This window comes from Oryzias melastigma, linkage group LG6 (assembly GCF_002922805.2).
Source record: "Oryzias melastigma strain HK-1 linkage group LG6, ASM292280v2, whole genome shotgun sequence".
Classification (NCBI taxonomy): Eukaryota; Metazoa; Chordata; class Actinopteri; order Beloniformes; family Adrianichthyidae; genus Oryzias; species Oryzias melastigma.
Window position 1 is genome coordinate 4,787,401 of NC_050517.1, and position 22,310 is coordinate 4,809,710.

The 22,310-nt window shown below is 38.1% G+C and overlaps 1 protein-coding gene across 12 annotated transcripts in view; it reads left to right on the forward strand.

Annotated features, from left to right (window-relative positions):
- The first annotated feature begins 239 nt into the window (after positions 1-239).
- Positions 240-22,310, forward strand: part of ppip5k1b (diphosphoinositol pentakisphosphate kinase 1b) — a 66,428-nt gene continuing 44,357 nt past the window's right edge. For 3 of the 12 annotated variants that reach the window (XR_004947991.1, XM_024281073.2, XM_036212187.1), the window contains exons 1-8: positions 240-488; positions 10,878-11,130; positions 15,555-15,747; positions 18,189-18,279; positions 19,804-19,883; positions 20,051-20,205; positions 21,401-21,502; positions 21,644-21,805. Coding sequence is in view for 11 of the 12 variants with exons in the window: in XM_024281073.2 (XP_024136841.1) it covers positions 10,951-11,130; positions 15,555-15,747; positions 18,189-18,279; positions 19,804-19,883; positions 20,051-20,205; positions 21,401-21,502; positions 21,644-21,805 (963 nt within the window). In the remaining variant the exon portion in view is untranslated. Of the gene's footprint in view, positions 699-10,877; positions 11,131-15,554; positions 15,748-18,188; positions 18,280-19,803; positions 19,884-20,050; positions 20,206-21,400; positions 21,503-21,643; positions 21,806-22,310 lie in introns of all 12 variants that reach the window. The other 9 variants (XM_024281078.2, XM_024281075.2, XM_036212190.1 and 6 more) reach the window with 6 other exon arrangements.

Consider the following 22,310-nt stretch of genomic DNA (forward strand, 5'->3'; position numbering starts at 1 on the left):
AAATGTAAATAAAGATTATTAAAAAAAACAAAATGTAAGAACTAAGGTTTTTCAAACAGATTTCTTGCCTGCTCATGATGCACTAATTTAAAAAATACTCTGAAAAGCATTTTTTATAAACGTAATTTTTTTTGCATACGATCCTGTTAAAAACACTACAAACACAATTTTCACTGGGGTGGGTCTCGTGATGTGTGTCGTTGTAATGCACCTATCTGGCCACTAGATGGCAGCAACGTGTGTGCATTCAAAGCAAAAACTTTATTTTGGGATGGCGGTGGAGGAAATAAAAGAAAGAAGAAGGAAGGGGAAGCGGCGGCAACAAACGGAGGGAACACATGAGCAATGACGGTCATGAGTTCCAACCTGCAGCCCATTTTACCACGAGTTTTCTGAACAGAAAGGACGGGAACAGCCGGTCTCCTTTTGTTTGGCCACTTAGAAACTAGGAAGTGAGCCACAAAGTGACTTCCCGTTAGTTCATGCCGGTAAGTGTTGCAGTCTGAAGCGGTTCTACATGGTTTCGCTTCGGTGAAGTTCAATGTGGACACAACGGGAGCTCCGCGTAAACTTTCCTAACGTAACGCAGAACCGCCTACAGGTAACGCCGTCAGGAGGACCGAGCTGAGCGTGTTTGGACGGAGTTTCAAACCCGCCGCTGGACACCTGCAACGCCGGGAAACAATCGCCTCACGCGGGTCTGCGTCACCGTGATTGTGTTTCTGCTCTTTTCTCTGACGTGAACGGTCGTTGTGAGGCTTTGTTCGTGTACTGGAGGCTAAAACACCGATGAACCTATTTGTTAGGGTGGCGAGCACCTTCAATTTGACAGAAAACACGCAGTACTGCTCCTTATTTAATACTTAAAATGTCGGTAAACTCTGGCAAGTACGTTTTTATGACGTTAAAAACATAAAATGTCTGGACCAACACATTTTCTTCTCATGATATGGACTTGTATTCGGACATGTAAACGACCCCCTACTGACGGTAGAGACACTAGAGCACAACAATGAGGGGTTGTTCTGTACATGAACTTGTGACCACTCAATATACATGGATCATGTTTTTAGTGACTTTTATGAACTTTGTTCATAAATCTATCCATATATAACAAACTGACTTTAGTTATATGACGCATATACAGCTAAGGTTGATCCCAGCAGCTCAATGGAACTGTAATCTGAGAACGTCGTGAGGCTTCACTCAGCCCTGATTGTCTGAATATACTAAACACATGTCAAGGATGTACTGTGTTGCTATGGCAACTGACCCTAACAACCACTGCCGTGTTTAGCTTTGTTGGGGCCCCAGGCAAGATTCTGTTTGGGGGACCTCCGATTTCTAAAAGTGTAATGAAGAAAATTTAAGTACATTGGCAACAAGCCTTTTAATATATTTTCTTGGGCTATGATTTCATATTTTATAGCAATTGTGAAAAAAAAGAAGTTTAGCTAATATTTTAGCAACATGCTAATGTTGTTGGCTAATTTGTTATCTGCTGGGGTTTTAAGGCTAATTTAGAGTTTAGCTTCTATTTTAGCAACATGCTAAAGTGTTTGAATAATTTAGTTTGCTGAGAAATTTTAGGCTATTGTTGAGTTTAGCTAATTTGACATCATGTTTTTTTGTTTTTTAAGCAATTTCACTACAATTTATTTCAGAAACTCAGAAATTTAGGTAGACTTCAGTGCTCTTTCATAGTTCATTAACAAATTTTCCAGTCTTTTAGCAAATTTAAAATTTTACAAATAGTTTTTGCATTTTCAGTAAATCCCTGCAGCAATTTGTCAATTGCATTGCCATTTTCATCTAAAAGCTTCAGCATCTTCAGCGACTACTTTCAGCAAAAACTATTCACACTAGCATTATCACAGGTAATGCAACTCTACTAGTTTAATCTTGTTTTAATCCCAGATACTAATGAAGGACAGAGGCTGCTCAATTCAAAAATGAATAAACTATCATCTTAATTGTCTTTATTTTTAGTTGGTTTAAAGCTAATGATGGCTAAGATGATGCTTTACATCCACTTTATGCATGACAGCAGCTCCAGTAATGATAACAGTCCTGCCCCCCAGCCCCACCCCTCTGACTGGATTTTAAAATTTCGCCTGTGGGTGGAGTCAGGCTCCAACTTCCTGGTTTGGTTACCCTTTAAGCACTGAATTAAATTGAATCAGTTTAGAGAGTTTTGGCAGTGCAAGTAAATCCTGTCTGGTATTGTGTTGCTGCCTTTCATGCTCTAATCCTCCTGGTGTTTTTATAAAATTAAATTTGGTTTTAACCTGATAAGCAACCTATGAAGTCTATATATAAAAAAATAAAGCTGTCCAGGATCATTGCATGTGCCGTAAATGAATTTATAGAGAGAAAGTTAATGAGTGAGACAGGCAGGCCTCCTTAGCAGTGGCACCAGCAGCTGTTTTACCGGTTTCTGCTCTCCGTAATGAAAGCTCTCACGATAGCAGGCACGTTATCGGCTTCCTTATAGATACGTTTTGAAGAACAGTTATCACTTCATGCAGAACTACATATAAATATTGATGTTTGTTTATATTTTAGTCTCTCATTTTCTTACAGTGAAAGTAAAATTGTACTGAAGCCATCTTATGTTACAGAAGAGACCTGTCGTTAGCATGTATTTCTTCATTTACAAGTTCATATCATCCTTGACAGACAGCAGAGTGCTGCACGGTGTGTTACTATATTAGCTTGATACCTTATCATGGATGACGAGTGATTAGAGGCTGTAATGAGCAGCTCCTCCCTGCAGTCAGTCTTCAGCTGATAGTCTGAAGTATTAAAAGCCTTTTGTTGTAGCTGTTTAGCTTTAAGACAGCTAAGTCCTCATTTGGCGAGGTGACAGTTAGGTATGTTGTTAATCTGCTTCCTAATTTATATGGTTGTAAATAAAGCAGGGTTTTAGTTTTCAAGTAGGGCATACATTCAGGAGCCACTTCTGAGTTAGCCTGGAGTGTTTTCCCTTTGATTTCAGCTAAAGAGTTGCTCAGCTGTTGTGTGCTAAAGTTCAGCTTTCTGATCTAAGATTTGTATCAACCTTCAACTTGGCTCACGGTAGCTAGTAGGGACAAGAAAATTCTTTTTCTTTCCATAACAGACCCTCAAAATATTTATTTTCCATTACATGTACAGGAAATACAAAGCTAATTGTTGTTTGAGGAATGTAAACATCTCTCTCATTGATTGCTATTTTATGTGGGATAAATGCAGACAGGAACTCATAAATCTTTTATAAGATTTGATTTTATTGCTGCAAAGTTGTGGACCGCTACTGCGACTGCTGCTTAAACTACTGCTCATTTAGGGCATCTCAGCTTTTTCACCTTTTAGTATGATTTTGTATCTGTGTACTTTTATCACTTGATTGCATATCAACTAGGAATGCTGGGATTCATGACTGAAAACTGAACCGTGAATAGTAGCATACCTACTGCAAATCATTATGTTTACATTGAGAATGTCAAACAACGATTCTAAATTTAAGAGGGATTTAGTATTTATAGTTTTATTACATAATACCAGGACTAGTGTAAGCCAACTAAAAAGCTTTTTCGTCATTATTATTCACTTATTAGTAAAAACTGATTTTTCTGAATTTTGTTGTTGTTTTGTAATACACCAATAATTTATCAAACTGAAAGAATAGACCTAAAAATTGAGATTTTACCCAAAACGTGCAGAAAGTGAATTGGTGCACCTCTAATATCCACTCTACACTGTAGAAATGAGTCTCTCAGAAATGTAATGGGTTGTAAAAGACAGTTGAACCTGAGAAAACCTAATTTTAGATAATTACAAATACATCTGATACGGCGCACTTGACACTAGCTGTGTTTACATGGACACAAATAATCAGAATAAACACCTGATCAGAATAAAAATGCATCATGTAAACACGACATTCGGAACACTGTTAACCAGTCAGACTCTTTGGATCCAAATTTCCTATTTCCTTCTGATCGAGATCGGTGGGTTATACCGATTGTTGATCCAATCACGGTGCATGTAGACGATTCATTCTGATCGTGTTTCATTACTGCGCTGGATTTTACGTCATGCATAGAGAGGGTATGAGTCTTTGGAGTGCGAACAGAACCGATCAGCTACTCTGCGAGACAAAATAAAGGTTGTTATTCTCACATATTTACGAGTAACCAAGATGCACATTTCTGCACATATTTTAAGAGCTTCCAAGTAGGGCTGCCACAATTAATTGACTAATCGACGACTAATCGACTATTCAAATAGTCAACGACTAATTTAATAGTTGATTTGTCGTTACTTTATATTATATGGAGTCAGAGTGTAGTATAGTTGAAAGTCATAATGGCATTCTGCTAACTTTTTAGACTATTTTGGCAGTTATTAGGTTTTTTCTTAGGCTATTTTGGAGTTTAGCTAATATTTCAACACCATGCTAGCTGTTTTGGGTAATTTAAGACTTTTTCCGCATTTTTAGGCTAATTTGGAGTTTAGCAAATATTTCAGGTGTACGCTAGCTATTTTAGCTAATCTAGGCTTTTTCCATTTTTTAGGCTATTTAGCTAATATTTCAGCATCATGCTAGCTGTTTTGGCTAACAGGTTTTTTAGTTTAATTTCGCATTTAACTAATATTTTAGCTGGCTATCAGCTTCAGCATTTTCAGCTATCAATTTCAGCATCTTCAGCAGCCAAATTCAGTTTACAGCATTCACACTAGCATTATCACAGGTAATGCTATATATCTAATTTTTAGTTAGTTTAAAGCTAATGATGGTTAAGAAGTGTGCTTTACATCCAATTTGCGCATGACACGATTAGTCGACTAGTTGGAAAAATTAATCGGTGATTAATCGATTAAATAAAATAATCGTTTGAGGCAGCACTACATCCAAGGCTAAATGTCTCACTCTAACCCTTCCTCCGGGTCCGTGTGGCCAATAATAAAGCACTTACTGCACTGATTTAGAAAATTGTGAGCTTAAAAATATTAATAATAATGAAAGCACACTCTGAGGATCATCTCACTCTATGCTGCATCTTTGTTTACACAGGAACTTGCTGTTTTTTCTTCTACAACCATTTCAGGTATTTTAGACAGTTCTGCACATGTCAGAACGATTTATTTCAATCAAAGGTGTGGTGTAGGGGTGTGCCAAAATATTGATATTGCGATATGTCGCGATATGTAGTCTTGCGATTGATTCTCGAGGAGTTCTCACCAAGTTTTATTTTCTTGTACATTTTTAATTTAAGAAAAATAAAGGAAGCTTACAGTTTGCAGGGAACGTCTTTATTGCTATTAAAAGTCAGTTCTGACAAAATGTACATATTCTAGTTGTCTAATCAGAAAGAAGGTGATGAAACATTTCATTTTTGCAACAGCCTGATTGATTTTCATAATGTTGAATGTGGTCTTGTGTTGTATTCAGTGATGTAATTGCATGTGATTTTAACGATTGTAACAGTAGCACATCATCGGTGCTGGTAGTTTCATTAGGAGAGGTTTTGGGGTGTTTGTTTATTGATTCATTTTTGCATAGGATGAAGTGGAGCGGTACCTGGATCTGCTGGTATCAGGTAAACGTTTGTGTCCTGCTCAGCAAACACATCAGTTATCAGACTTTATGAGTTTATCTTCGTCAGTGTTCTTCGACCCTAGTCCAGAAGGAAAGGCCCCCCCCGCGGTTTAGTGCAAGCTGTCATCACCGCACAGGTTCATAGTGATGAGTTATCTTTGGGTCGTGTAGTTGGCACCCAACAACCCGGACTCTTATCCACCACTCAGCTCTCGTGTCGCAGGAGCTGATGATTATTTCTGGGTACAGAGTTGAAGCTGGGCCGGGTGGCATGTGAGACTGGGATGAGGTATGTTCTGTCAGAGAGTACAGAATGTAGAGAGCCCGTGTCTGAGCTTCAGCTGCCAGGATGGTTTATGAAACCGGATCAGAGTGCTAGTTGTGAGTGGAAGAGGCTTCTAACTCTTCTTTTTCCTGTTCGATTGATTATTTTTTTCCTTTCAAATCAGCTGTTCTGTGTAGTTGGATGGTCTTGCACTGATGAAAGACACACAAGCTGAACTTGACTGTGTTGTGTTTGCACATATCTGGTTGCATGTACTGTGCTTCTTCCATTTGCTTGGATTTGTTTTGGTTACAAAGACATGATCCACCACTCCTGTTTCTTTGTGTGAGTTAGATTATATAACAGGTGACCACGTGTTTCTATTTTAGCTTATAAATATTTCCCTCCTGCTGACTGCTGGTCACAGTTCAATTATGTTACTAGGAATTTGGAACAAACTCTATTGAAACAAATAAAGAAAAACGTTAACACAAAGCTTCTGCTCCAGAATAGTAGTTGGAAGACAACTCTATAAGTCGCTCCGGTGTATAAGTCATCGACGCAAAAAAAGAGTAATGCAGAAGAAAAAATCCCATGTGAGTTGTACTGGAGCATAAGTTGCAGTTCTGGGAGAACTTTACGCAACAACATATGGGAACAAAAATGGACATTTCATTTTGAAAAGCAAATCATTTCAAAGGAGTAACAGAACAACAATTTATGCATGCTCCACCACCATAACTTTTATGAAACATAAGAGGAGGATGTTATTTCTACATACTGATACACACCACTAGGGGTGTGCCAAAATATCAAGATTTACAATATTAAGTCGTCTGATACACAAAGGGTTCTCACCAAGTATTGATGTTTTATTTTCATTTGAAGAGGATCTACAATGTTATATTCATCATCCTTTGGTGACTGAACTTTACTAATAATTCCAATTCAATTGATGCCAATGCTTGTCAAAGACACAGTATTACTGATTTGCACAAAAGTGTCTATAATTTTTTGCACAGAAGTAGACACAAGTTCTTTATTATCATTGTGTTCAAGCTAAAAAACATTATGGGGGATATATATTCCTAAAAAATTTGTTCTTCCATATATTGTGAGTTATTAGAGACGATTCATCGCAGTATCGTGATATCATCGTATGGTGAAGTACCCAGTGATTCCCAGCCCTACACACCACAGTGCCTCCTAACTGTTGTTAGTGGGAAAGTAATGAACATATGAGCCTATTTATTTTATAAACAAATCACATAAAAGGCTTTTTTTTGCCAAACTATGCAAAAAACAAAACGATAAAAAAAGCAACTCGTACTTTATAAAATATGATCCATGGTCTTTAGCTTTGGATTTTTTTATTTTTTGAAATTCTTCAGTGTTGAAACTTTCTGTAAAGTTCTGAAACAATTGAATTGATTAGTTGTAGAGCAGACTGAGGATCATTTATGTGATTTATTGCACTAAGAGCCTCAATCCAGCAGCATTTATTGTGAGAAAGTGGATTAATGGCTCAGGTCTGACATCTGCACAAGTCATGCAGACTGTTTTAAGGAGTAGCACAAACATGACATTAAGACAAAGCTGAAGTGAAAGAAACGTGTCATTAACTACATCCATCACTTCTGCTTAATGAGTTATTCTAAAAAACTGACTGAAAACTGTAATTATGGCCCTCAATGCACACAAACAAAGACTTAGGTGACATCTGGGAGTCTGCCAACGCGGTGTCAACAGAAAACTGCCTGATCTTTAAGAGATAAATATGTCTGGGGTATACTCGCATGCAATTACCTATTCTGACCTGTGAAGGAAGTAGTGCTGCCACAAACGAATATTTTATTAACTAATAAGACCATTTTTCCTGATTAGTTGACTAATCGGTTATGCGCAGACTGGATGTAAAGCACACGTCTTAACCATCATTAGCTTTAAACTAACTAAAAACTAGATACATAGCACATAGCATTACCTGTGATAATGCTAGTGAATGCTGTAAGCTGAATTTGGTCGTTGAATATGCTAGTGCTGATAGCTGAAGATGTTGAAATTGATTGCTAAAAACGCTGAAGTTAATAGCTGAATTAACGAAAGCTAATAGCTGAAAACACTGAAGCTGATAACCAGCTAAAATATTAGTCAAATGCTAACTTAGTCCAAACAACTGAAAAAGCCTAACTTAGCCAAAACAGCTAGCATACAGTTAAAATATTACCTGAACTCCAAAATAGCCTAAAAAACAAACAAAAAAAAAAACGTAAATTGGCCAAAAAAGCTAGCATGCAGCTGAAATATTAGCTAAACTCCAAATTAGTCAAAAAAACTGAAAAAAGATCCTAAATAAGCCAAAATAGCTAGCATGTAGCTACAACATTAGCTAAAACCCCAAATTAGCCAAAAAAAGAGAAAAAAAAGCCTAAATTAGCCAAAATTGCCTGCAAGTAGCCAAAATATTAACTAAAAACTATATGGCCTAAAAAAATGAAAAATCCTAAATTAGCCAAAATTTCTAGCATGTTGCTGAAATATTAGCTAAACTCTAAATTAGCCTAAAAGACAAAAAAAAAATCCTACATTAGCCAAAATAGCTAGCATGTATCTGAAATATTAGCTAAACTCCAGAATAGCCTAAAAAACCTTGATAAATGAAAAAATAGTCCAAAAAGCTAGCACAAGCCATTTTGACATTTAACTTTACTACAGTCTGACTCCATACAATGTAAAGTAACAACTAATCGATTATTAAATTAGTCCTCGCCTACTTTAATGGTCGATTAGTCGACTGATCGTGGTAGCCCTAGAAGGAAGTGATATTATGTGGTGTTCCTTTTGTTCATTTTTTACTGCATCTCAGTTTAGCAAAAACAAATTGCATTGACAGATCTCCTGTGGTCTGTAACAAGCTCTTCCAGGTAATGGCCTTATCCCACTATCACAGGGTTTCTCCTGATAGATTATTTTTTCTGAGTATAGTGTGGTTGCTGTTCTCCATTTGGCATTCTGCTTGGAGGTTAGAGCAGGAGTTTTAGTGGTGCTTGAAGTCCGGAGTACAAGAGCAGTCATCTATGTGCTCATATGTGCATCATATACGTAACACAGCGAGACGATCTCTGATTTCAAATAGGTTCTGAAGGCTAAGACGGAAGTCTACAGTGGTGCGACCATATTGACTGTAGTTTTCCCTATTATCTCTATCAGTACAAAATGGGAAATTAAATTTAATTGAGCTTTGTTGAGTTCTCTCATAAACATGAAAACATATACTTTCATTACATTTTTGAAGCCAGCTTATAGTGATAATTTATGGAACTAGCATTGTATAATTCTGGGTTGACTTCAAACTCAGGAGCACAATTGTGGGGCTTTATTTGTCCAGATACACATGTTGGTATGTCCACCAGCGCTCTGTTTATGTTAGCATGAATACTTTCAGAATTTGGATTCTGCATGGTCTGGATTTAGTATTTTCTTTCTCGCAATTCTGTTTCTTTAACCACGCAGTGTGGAAGCAGTCTTTAGCCGGGTAAAGACCACTTCACGGATCTCTTGGTCTCAGCCTTATGTAAACAGAAAATATGTCCAAATCCTCCCCCCCCCCCCACTCACTATATAGTGCCTTCGTCATTTTCTAGTGCTGTTTGAATCTACTAATTCCAAAATCATGTGCACTAGAAATTTCCCAGAAGTCTTTGCGAAAAACTAGCGTGCATCGATGCTCACCAGGGTTGTTTCCAAGTTTCCCCTCTAATCCCTAACTACTAAAAAAATATAAAGTGCTGGGGGGGTGTCCAGGTCTCGGTGGTGCGACTTCCGGTCCTTGCTCTCGAGAACTAGTCTTCTCCAAAACTCCATCAGTGGGTGTGCCTGGTCGGACCTTGGTTACATCACTCCTCCGGGGCCTCCGTTTCTCTTGGGTGCCCCTCTCCTCAGCGAGGGTGAGCGGCCATTGCCTTGCTCCCACCTGAACCTCCCGCAGCTGGGGCGGGCGTTTGTCTGGAGCCTGGGGGTGGGTCTCTCTTGGGGGGGCCCTGGCTCGCACATGGGGTGGGGCGGGGGGATGTTCGGCGGTGCTGGGTGGTGGTAAATGGTAAGTGGCGTATATTTGTATAGCGCTTTCTACCCTCCTTCGAGGGCCCAAAGTGCTTCACAGTCACAGACCCATTCACCCATTCACCCATTCACACACACATTCATACACTGGTGGTGGCTCTGCTGCCGCACACTGGCGCCAACCTTCCACCAGAGGCAATTCGGGGTTTAGTGTCTTGCCCAAGGAGACTTCGACTCATTGACGCTTCCAATCAGGAGTCGACCGTCCTACCACTGCACCACGGCCGCCCGTGGTGCAGTGGTAGGGCGAGAGAAAAGTAGTGAGCGTGAGCAAATTGCCTTTAAAATCCAGGGCGCTATGTAGTTTTTTGTAGTAGGGGTTAGGATTTCAGACACTACCAGAGTTGACATCAGAGCTGCACAAAATGAGGAAAACTTGTGATGTGTGATATTATTGATCACGACAATATTTGACTAGCAATACATGACAAATGGCAAAACAAAAAACAACTAATATATCTCTTCCATTTCACTGAATCTTTTTTATTAAAATAAAAGTCAACAAAAATTATGCTGTAAGTTATCTCAATAGGAGAAGGGTAAGAATCATAGCCAGTATATATTCTTTACTGGACATAGCAAGTATTGAAGTCCCCCATAGGAAATGCATTACCTTTAGGGCAGAGCCTTCGCCGTCACTTCCTGATACGTCTAACGCCATATTGCAATTGACTGCCGCCCCCTTAGTCCGAGTCGGTCGTAGTCACATTTTTAGAGGAACTACTGTCAACCAATCACGAGTAAGCTTGTTCCGGCTTGTTCAAAGTCCACACCCCTCCCACTGAAAGCGCCTCGGAGGAATCTGTCAGTCAAACGTTGGAGGCGGAAATTGATATTGTGGTGTTGATACATTTTTGATTTATTGTGGAAGCCTTGTTAACATGTTTTTTTTTTTTGCCTCTTTAGCTCTTATAACTGCTACCTTGACCTCTTGCTGTGAGGGCCCTCTGGAAGCTGCCATGACACACCAGGGTTTGTGATGTCAGGGTCCAGCAACGGACCAGGACCAGAGGACAAACAGGAGGGGAGACACAAGGACATTCCTCGGTTTGTGGTTGGATGTGAGGAGGATGAGGAGGACGACGACATGGACCAAGTGGAGATTGATATGAAGAGCGACAACAGTCGGGAAGAGGACATGGAAGAGGATGATGACTCTGTGAGTCATCGATTAAAAAAATTATAAGATGTTCAACTATTTACCGTGTTGTAGTCGGTGTATGGCTCATCAATAATGTATTCAAGTCTTAACATTTTTGCAACACATTTAATTATAAAATAAGACACCAATTTGATACCACAAAGAACATACCATTAATTACTGTAATGTAGTTATGACTCAGAGGTTATAACACATAAAGAAATGATGTCTGTCATTTACCCCAATGTCAGAGGTCAAAGCTCAGCCTGAAAACGTCACTTTCCTGAAAACTTTCTTTTGGATATGGGTTTCTTTTTAAGTTATCTTTGGTTACAAGATGAAATATCCATTCACACATTCTCCAAAACCCTGCTTTCTGAGCACCAGCCCTCAGAACCCTAGAAAATGAGTGGGTCCCCACATTTATGAGCGAAACGCAGACAGACTGTCGAGTCTGGGTCTTGGTTAAGTATGTAGAAGAAAATATTAGCTTAACTTCAAAACAGCCTATAAAAAGCCTAAATTAGCCAAAACAGCTAGCATGTAGCTGAAATATTAGCTAAAATCCAAAATAGCCTAAAAAAATAGTCCAAAATAGTCCAAAAAGCTTGCAGAGTGTCAATTTTTAAAACTTTAAAGTTACTTTTCAAAATAATTATGAATAATAAAAAGGCGGGAATATTATTCCAGAATAAATCAACTTAAACCTTAAAAACTTTTCAATATTTTACTCTCCATAAAAATATATTTTGTCAAAATTATACAAGTTAGAAATAACTGCAAGATAACATCGGGTCATTAATAACAATAAAATAAAATGATCTGGAGGGCCGGATCCGGCCCCCGGGCCTTGACTGTGACACATGTGCTTTAAACAGTCTATAGTTTCACTCTCAAAAACATACTTTCACATTTTTGTAGATATGTATTAGGGGTGTAACGGACCACGGATGATCCGTGGTCCGTACGGATCAGAAGCCACGGTTCGGGACACGGTTCAGACACGTGTGTACCGCGGACCACTCCGACCCCCATCCCCAGCGAGCGCACACACCTCGGGCTCTCATAACTTTAATTACCGGTAATTGTCCGTTCACATCTAATGGAATTCTGTCAAATTCCTGTAAATCCTCTTTGTTTTGACCAGCGCTGAAGTAACAGCTTCACGGCTATCTTAAAGTCTGTTCCTGAATCTCCCGCTGCGTGTGGGCGGAGCTTTCAGCGTTTTTCCTGCATAGAGAATTTGGTGTCGGCCGCCACCAGCTCCTGGAAAAGGGGGGATGTGGCTGATTCTAGGAGCCCAGACTGAGAGAGAGTCCACGGAGACCCGAATGATGACAAAATGATACAACAGAAACAATTATTTCAGTAAACCAATAACCAATATATATTCGCAAATATTTAGATTTTAATGTCAAGGTAACAATACTTAAATATTTTGTTTTGGAAACATCGTCTGTGGACCCCCTTCCTCTAAATTGAAAATGGTTCGGTCCGACTGGATTATTCTTCCGCAGCTGGCTATTTGTGACCGACAGACCCACAGAGTTTGAGGGAGAGAAGATACGCTTTAAAATCAGGAGTTTAAACACCCGATTTAGAGGAGAACCTCCATGAAAAAAGGAGACAGTCTGTCTATTTCCGCGCGGAGGGGGGCTGAAAGAGGAAAGGAGAGAGTGCTCGTAAACCGACAGAGGGGCGGGGGTGGGGGGGCATCCAGTTAGTTGTGGAGTTGAAGTGATGAATTTGAGGGTTTTGTTAGAACATTTGCCTGAGGCTTTTGTATGGAGCTTCAAACTAGAATAATTAGTTGTTTTATTTTGTATCATAGGGCTGGGCGATATGGGAATTTTCATATTGCGATATCGTTTTTTTCATTTTGTGCGATAACGATATTAAAAACGATATAAATCAAATAATCAAAATAATCTTTATTGCAAAGAGCTTTAGGACTTCAGATTTTTACACCTTAACTTTGCCCCCTCCCCCCACCCCCCATTAAATCTTAGTTAGTTCAAATTAAACTTTCATTATTTTTTGTATTAACTGCAGTATTGAAACTAACTGTGAGGAACATTTAAATATTTCTAATAAATCTTGTACATATACATAATGTACACAACAGTTAAACCATAACGGTGGTATGTTTTCAATAGGCTGTACAGCGTTTCTGATTTATTTTAATCTGACTGCAGCACATAGAAGTTCCTTTCAAATTAAAATGAAGTCTTAAAAACATTGTTCTAAAGCAGCAAATATATTGCAGTAATTTTTATATTGTTTTCTAATTTCTTCTGAACATAAACTATAGGTACTGCTGTGCAGCAGAAGATAATAAAATGTAAACTTAAAATAAACAGTTCTGATAATAGATTTAATCATCATTTCACTCAGTCATCTGACATGTGTACATGTTGGAGGATTGATCAAACACATAAGATCTCTTAATTTAGTGTCATGTCAGGAGTCGTTAAAAACAAGTTTATTTTACTATTATTAGATCACCTCATTAAGAAATGAGCATAAACGGCACAAATGTAACTAACAAATTCATTATTGATACACAATAAAACAACAAATTATTCTAATTTGAAGCTCTATACAAAAGCTTTTGGTTAATATTTTAACAAAACCCTCAAACTCTAAACTCCGCAGCCACAATCGAGTCCACGCCCCCCTGCGCGCGGCTGTTACGAGCACGCGCAGTCTCTCCTTCTCTCCTCTTTCAGCCCCGCGTGACACGTGACGCGCGGCAATAGACAGACTGTCTCCTTTTTTCTTTTTTCATGGAGGTTCTCCTCTAAATCAGGTGTTTAAACTCCTGATTTTAAAGCGTGTCTTCTCTCCCTCACACTCTGTGGATCTGTCGGTAACAAACAGCTGAAGAATAAACCAGTCGGACCGAACCATTTTCAGTGTAGAGGAGGGGGGTCCGGTGACGACGTTTCCAAAACAAAATATATAAACATCGTTACATTGACATTAAAAATAAAAGTATTTGCGATTATATATTGGTTATTGGTTTACTGAAATAATGTTTTCTGTTGTGTCCTTTTGTCATCATTCGGGGCCTCTGTGCCCCCCTTCTCAGTCTGGGCTCCTAGAATCAGCCGCTCCGTAAGAAGAAGAAGAAGCGCGGCTCTTCCGGGGGTGTCTCCCTATTTAAAACAAAAGTTTATCACAATAAACTCATTTCACTATCGAAAAAAAGTAATATCGCAATAACGATAATTATCATTTTATCGCCCAGCCCTAGTGTATCAACATACGGTTTGTTAGTTACATTGAGCCATTAATGTTTATAATGAGGTGATCTAATAATAGTAAAATATGTAAATTGAAAGAATGTTCAATAACGTTTATGAAATAACTACAATAATAGTAAAATAAACTTGTTAAGGTATACAAATCTGAAGTCGCCACGAGACACCACCACCTTATTTTAAGCCAGGAAAAACCCTGCAGCTTCCGTCACAAACTTTACTCAACTTCATAACAAATGAACGGATGGATAGATATCAGGTTTATTTAATGTTAAGACCTGAATAAAAGCATCGGTACATGTATCAATTTCTGGATTCAAAGAATTTCCGAGTTTGGAGAAGCAGCTGTCTATTTTTAAGCATTCTTTTCTCACAGTTTTTGTAGATTTGGTCGCAAGACATGCAAATGTAATCAGAAACTACATGTTTTAGCATTTTGTTTGTGTTCAAACTCTAAAGATTTTTTTTTTTTTTTTAACATTCGACTGATCCGAAAAATGATCTGAACCGTGACCCTAAAACTGTGACACGATCCGAACCGTGAGTTTTGTGATCCGTTACACCCCTAATATGTATATATTGTACCTTTCCCTTTAGAAGCTCCAGCGCTCACAAACAGGATGTTGATGGCTAAAAGGTTCATTTTGTGATGAAATTTGGTCAAAAAATGCAGACAACAACAGATGAACGTTTCAGGCTTTATTAAAATGATGAGAAAGTTGTTCTGATCACCTCTGGCTGTGAACGTTTCTGTTCTTTTAGAAGCATCATCAATCTCTGTATCAACAATCCTCCTCACTTTCATGGGGATAATTTTCCTGGAAACATCCACCTTTCTCTGCTCAGTAATCCATTAATTCACCAGTTCTCCTAATTCGTCGCTCGCTTTTTCCACCAAAAAGTAGTCTTCTCCCTTTCTCCTGCCGTCTTCCCAATATCCCACGTCTGCTCGTGCCATTGGGATACGATCAGGATCCACCACATTTTCCTCACCAGAATGTTTTTTGGCGAATGCCACTGCTTGAAGTTTCAAGTTTTAGAGGATTACTCAGAAATGCTTGAACAGATCAAAATACCGCTTTGGGGTTCTTTGTAGAGAAGCATGAACAGTATAAAATGTAAACCTTTAATCTTCTCACCTGACTCAGCAGAGACATTCACTCTCCTGTTTTCCTCCAGCTGAGAGGACAAATCGTCGTGGGCATCTGCTCCATGATGAAGAAGTCCAAGTCCAAGCCCATGACTCAGATCCTGGAGCGACTCTGTAAGTTTGAGTACATCGATGTGGTCATCTTTCCTGAGGAGGTGATCATGGAGGAACCTGTGGAGAAGTGGCCCCACTGTGACTGCCTCATCTCCTTCCATTCCAAAGGTGAGCTGCAGCATGAGGAGCAAACGTGGCATGTTAAGAAACAGGAGAGTTTTACAATCACAGTGTGGACGTTTATTATCCTATTCATTGGAAATGTGTTTATTAAACACACTTATGCCCTAACACCATAGACGTATATTATTATCAACGTCCCCCATAGAAAATTCCTTACCTCTGGATTTCACAAAATAAGGCCACCTCCATCAGTTATTTTTCTGCAATACGGGTGCAGCCATTTGGCGCCCATCAACAGTGATTGGTCTGAGTAGTGTTTTTATAGCAGGGGTAGGGAATCATTCATGAGTAGGGACTCATGACAATTACCTGGGTAATGAGCACATCCCAGAGCATTGGATATTGGAAAACATGCAGGAAGGTGGCTCTCGAGGACCAGGGTCCCCTACCCCTGCTTTATGGGAACTACAGGGCTCTAGAGTACGACACATTGGTTGCATTTGTCTACCATAACCTTTCAACCGTAAACGCAGTTAGCGTAATTGAAGGACGGTAAACGAGTCTCGCGCTGATACGCATCTCTATGCAGTTGTTAAGTGTTTGCAAAATCCCCATTTATCAGCGGATCCTGCCGCGGAGAAAAGCAGCTTCAAGCTGCAGCGCTCTCATTGACTGTATATGAGTGCTCTACATTAGTAACATTTTGTATATCTGAGCATAGCCAGAAAAAAGCTGCATTTTCTGCCTCAGAATAAGCTGAATCATGGTGATCGTGTGAACGGTAAGAATTATGGCAAGCCAAAAAGCCAGTTATTCAGGTGTCGACTTGACATTATCGGTGTTTTGGGGTTAGCTACGGTGACCCTGAAGTTCAAGTCACATAAACAAATTCATCAACACAAAACATTATTAGGATCTCAATGACAATTAAAAAAGAAAAACAAATAATAGAAAAAATATAAAGTTTTAGAAATCAAGACAATATTCAGCAAACCAAAACGATAAAAAAAAATGAAATATTTCAAAAAAACCAAAGGAAATTTCAAAAATCAAAATGAATGGCTCTGTACTGATCACAAAACGCTTCAAAGTTTTCTTTTTTGTTGAAGTTTCAGCTCTGTGAAGCATTTTAAAGTCATACTCCAACTATATTTGATCTGTTTTCAAAATTGTCTTTTTATTATGATTCATTTCATTACGTTTTTAGCCAAAATCTAAAAACTTGTTTTCTAGGACATAGTTCCTGTTTCTTAGTTGTGGGCGGGACTGTTGGTGTAAAGTAATGGTCACACTGACATCTCATGAAATCTTTGTTTACTCACTCTCCTGCTAGCTTACAGCCCCTCACACCTGGTGGTGAACCAATGAAAAAAAGTTAGACGCATCGGTTTAACCAGTGCAAACATTTCCTCTAGAGCCCTGAACTACTGTCACCAATCGTGAGTGAGCTTTTTTAAAGTCTACACCCCTCCCATTGAAACTGTTGGTAGAATCTGTCAATCAAATGTTGAAGGCGGGGCCAGCGGGCACCACATGCTTTTACTGAGGTGTCTGATTGGTCAGTTTATTACTTGAATAACTTGCAATAAAGAAAAATATATTTTAAAAAACGAATTAGAAAAAGACGTTAAAAAAAGGTATCGGAGAGAGAATGGTTATTCTGACAAATAAAATGACTCAGTAATGAACCTCCTGTTTGGAACACAAGGGAGGAGGGGTTAAACTGTCCAGTTGTTATACAGTCAATGCTCAACACCCAGTGTTTTTTCAAAAGCTCTAATTTCTTTGTACCATTTAAAGAGAGTACAAATGAGCTGATTCTTGAGAGCGTGCACAACCTGTTTAGTTAGTTTGAACAGGCAGAAATAGAGGATATATCTTTTCAAAATGATTGTTTTTCTTGGTTAATCTTTTTTTCCATTGGGTTTTTAAGGACATTATGCAATCCCATGTGTGCCAAGAAACGTATTCTTTATGGAAAAAGAAACGTTTTTTATCTAAAATATTAAAATAACAGGCTTATCTTAAACTAACAGAACATAAACTGCAAAGAACAGTTCATTCGTGATAAAAATGTCCCAGCAGTTGAGTAACGAAGCAGAATAAAAGAAAACTGTTATCAAGCAGGCTTTTAGAGATGCCTGCTGACTGTGGCTTCATTTTAACTCTGGCTCTTCAGAAAATCAGCAAAAGTCTATAAGGATTTTAACAGCAAAAACTTAACCTGATAAAGAATTCTAAAGTTAAAGGAAATCCCTGTCTTGTGATTTGAACACTACAAAATCAAAATAAATTAGTCTTTTATGTATTTGTTGTTAAAATATGTAAAATAAGAAATGCCACTGAAAATGAAGACGGAGCTCTGCTGGGACGTGCATTTTTCTGTCTCTAAATTATCTTAAAAAAATGATGGAAACAGACTTGGTCACTTGGAACAGGAAGACAAACGTAGAGCAATAATCATACTTCCTCATGTTTGTTTTTAGGTTTTCCTCTTGACAAAGCCGTGGAATACGCCAAGCTACGGAATCCGTTGCTCATCAATGACCTCAACATGCAGTATTTCATTCAGGACAGGTAAAGCCATGATGGCAGCTGCTGTTTACTCAAGTGTGAGATCTCATTTATTGAAAAAGCTACAAATCTCAGGCTAAAATGTTTCATCAAAAGAAATGTTTGTGATCACTTATGACCATTTTGTAACCTAGGATTTTACTTTTTCACTTACCATCTTTGAACAATTTTAATTTTTTAAACTCTTCTCTGTGAGTAATATTTTAAACAAGAATCTGAGGAGTTTTCTTTTTTTTAAGAGAATTCGAATCTATTGTTTTATTCAAAGTTGGGACTTGTTTTATTAATTGTCTGAAACTAATGGAAATGTATTTAAAAAAATGGATTTTTTTTTCAGAAATTAAAATAACAGTGAATTATTTTAACAATACAGGAGCATTCCTTTCCAGTTTCCACTCATGTGGAATATTCAAAGCTAGTCAAAGTCATAGTCATAGTCAAAGCTAACAAGGTTGGCTAGATTTAATGTTAGAAATATTCATAAGTTCCAGTCTGAACGGTTACTCCATTTTTTTTTTCTTGATACTATAGTGCACATGTGTCAAAGTCGAAGCCCGGCCCTCCAGATCATTTTATTTTATTGTTATTAATGGCCCGATGTTATCTTGCAGTTATTTCTAACTTGTATAATTTTGAAAAAGTATATTTTTATGGAGAGTAAAATATTGAAAGTTATTTAAGGTTTAAGTTGATTTATTCTGGAACAATATTCCTGCCTTTTTATTATTCATAATTATGTTGAAAAGTAACGGCTTTAAAGTTTTAAAAAATTGTCATTCTGCTAGCTTTTTAAACTATTTTGGCATTTACTAAGATTTTTTAGACTATTTTGGAGTTTAGCTAATATTTCAGCTACATGCTAGATGTTTAGGTTAATTTAGGCTTTTCTATTTAAGATTTCTTAGGCTGTTTTAGAGTTAGGCTAACATTTACATTCTAGTTTTGGCTAATCTTGGCTTTTTTCAGTTTTTAGGATATTTTTAAGTTTAGCTGATATTTCAGCTACATGCTAACTGTTTTGGCTAATTTTGGCTTTTCTTTTTAAGTTTTTTAGGCTGTTTTGGAGTTAGGATAATATTTACACACTAGCTGTTTTAGCTGATTTAGACTTTTTTCAGTTTTTAGACTGTTTTGGAGTCTAGCTGGTTTCTCAGCTACATGCTAGCTGTACTTTCTTTTATCGTTTCAGCTATCAGCTTCAGCGTTTTTAGCTATCAATTTCAGCATGTTCAGCTAGAAGAATCTCTAGCTAATCTCTTTCATTTATTGAAAAAAATGCTAGAATTCACAAGGAAAAAAACTGCTTGTTATAACTTTCGTTGTTTATCTACTCAATTAAAAGGAAAAGCACGATGCAGCAAAATTACAGTGTTATTTTTACATAAATGTTCCTAGCTCTACTTATAACCATCTTTTAACATATAGTTTCTTGTATATTTGTACAAAATGTTTCAAATAGCTCAAACACACCAGAGCCCTCATATCCCTTGAACATCTTTCAACAACATCGTTTTGATTCCATTCCAGGAGAGAAGTTTATCGGATCTTGAAAGAAGAGTTTATTGAACTTCCTCGCTTTGCTGTTTTAAACCGAGACCATCCTGAAGGTGAGCAAGAGTTTGACTTTCAAAACTTCTGGATAGTACTTTTGAAGCAACAATTTATAAACTCACAACAGTTAAAGTACACCCACACATTCTGAATTAAGTTCAAAGCTTATTTTTTATTTGTTCTTAACACCTGAAGGTTTAAAGGCTTGAATTGAATTGTGCAGAGTGTAATCTGGTGGAGGGGGAGGACCATGTGGAGGTGAACGGGGAGGTGTTCCCAAAACCCTTTGTGGAAAAGCCGGTGTGTGCAGAGGACCACAACGTCTACATCTATTACCCCACGTCTGCAGGAGGAGGCAGCCAGAGGCTCTTCAGAAAGGTAAACCTAAAGCACATGTGTCAAAGTCAAGGCCCGGGGGCCGGATCCGGCCCTCCAGATCATTTTATTTTGTTGTTATTAATGACCCGATGTTATCTTACGCTCATTTCTAACTTGTATGATTTTGACAAAATATATTTTTATGGAGAGTAAAATAGTGAAAGTTATTTAAGGTTTAAGTTGATTTATTCTGTAATAATATTCCTGCCTTTTTATTATTCATAATTATGTTTAAAAAGTTACAGTTTAAAAGTTTTAAAAATTGGCATTATTTTTGGATTACTTTGGATTACTGAGACTTTTTGGGCTATTTTGGTGTTTAGCTAATATTTCAGCTACATGCTAGCTGTTTTGGGTAATTTAGGCTTTTTTTTAAGTTTTTTAGGCTGTTTTGAAGTTTAACTATTTTCTTAGCTAGCTATCAGCTTCAGCATTTTTAGCTATCAGCACTAACGTCTTCAGCACCCAAATTCATCTTACAGCATTCACTCTAGCATGATCACAGGTAATGCTATATATCTAGTTCATAATTATGTTAAAAAGCTAGGCTTTTAAAGTCTTAAAAGGTTAATTTAATTGTGTACAATAAATGTTTCTCCTGTTCAGCCCGCGACCTAAGGTGTGTTTGGATTTTGGCCCCTTGTGCGATTGAGTTTGAAACCCCTGCCCTAAAGTCAAGCAGGCACCTCAACTTTTCAGCCACAAGTAAAGACTTGTAACAAAAGCGACCTGGCTGAAGACGATATGGCGCCTAACATCATCCGCCAGAGGTGGAAATTATGCAACTCACCCTAATTCTAACCCTAACCCAAAAGTGTTCAGATTTAGAAGAAAAAACAAAAAAAAAAAAAACTTTTACTGAAGCTTTAAATGAGAAAAACTTTCTAACTGTTCTGGTCAACCAAAAAGACAAAAAGTTTTCTTCAAGCGATATGGGGGAATTTCTGGTTCTGGTCTAAGATTCTGGTTCTGGATGTTGACGTCTGCAGCCAAGTCCTCTAAACAAATACTGCCTTGCCCCTGTGTGATCGTGTTAAATGATTTGGCTTGTTGACACTCAAATGGCTTTTTAAAACTCTCATAGAAACACCAATAATATGCATTGAGCAGCTCTGTTGTTGTCAGCATAACAACAAACACACAACTGCATTTTTGTGACTGACTGCATTTGTTTCTCTGTGTTTCTCCGCCGCAGATCGGTAGTCGCAGCAGTGTTTATTCTCCAGAAAGCAGCGTTCGAAAGACTGGATCCTACATCTATGAAGAGTTCATGCCAACGGATGGTACTGATGTAAAGGTACTGTGAAGGCTCACCACAGCTCTGCAGCTCACTGACAGATTTTGGCTCATGCAGTAAATACTGTCATGCAGTATTTCAGAGTGTCAGGACTGCTTATCGTCCGCTTTAAGACTCTTTCTGCCCCTCCGAACATCTCAGGTTTACACGGTGGGTCCAGACTACGCCCACGCTGAGGCCAGAAAGTCGCCTGCTCTGGACGGGAAGGTGGAGCGCGACAGCGAGGGGAAGGAGATCCGTTATCCAGTCATGCTGACTGCATTTGAGAAACTAGTGGCTCGCAAAGTTTGCCTGGCATTTAAGGTAAATTGAAATCTCATATTAAAAGTACTTAAGTTAAACTCACATTTTAATCATATTTTTAGGAAATATTTAGAGTTTTCAATGAAAAAGTTATTTTGGTGAAGGTTAAATTTTCAATCGATAATGGTGAAAAAGTGAGTAGGTCTACAATGCTCCATTATTGACTAAAATTGAGGGGAAAAAAGACCATAACAGTCAAATAACATAACAGAAAACAGCAACTGATGCATTATACATATTTTTTGGACAAGGTTTATTAAGCAAAAAAAGATTCATAGAAGTCAAACATTTTTCAACGTCTGCACAGTTGAAGGACGGTATGTATCACTCCACCAGGATCCTGACTACATTACCCATAATGCTCCAACATTCCATGCAGTTTGGCTTCACAGTTTACAAAAACTGAACCATTTTGACAGATGTTTGAGTGCTTTTTACCACAAAAAATTAATCTGAAGTCAGTACACACAACAATAAATCCATGCACCAGAATTTAAGGTGCACT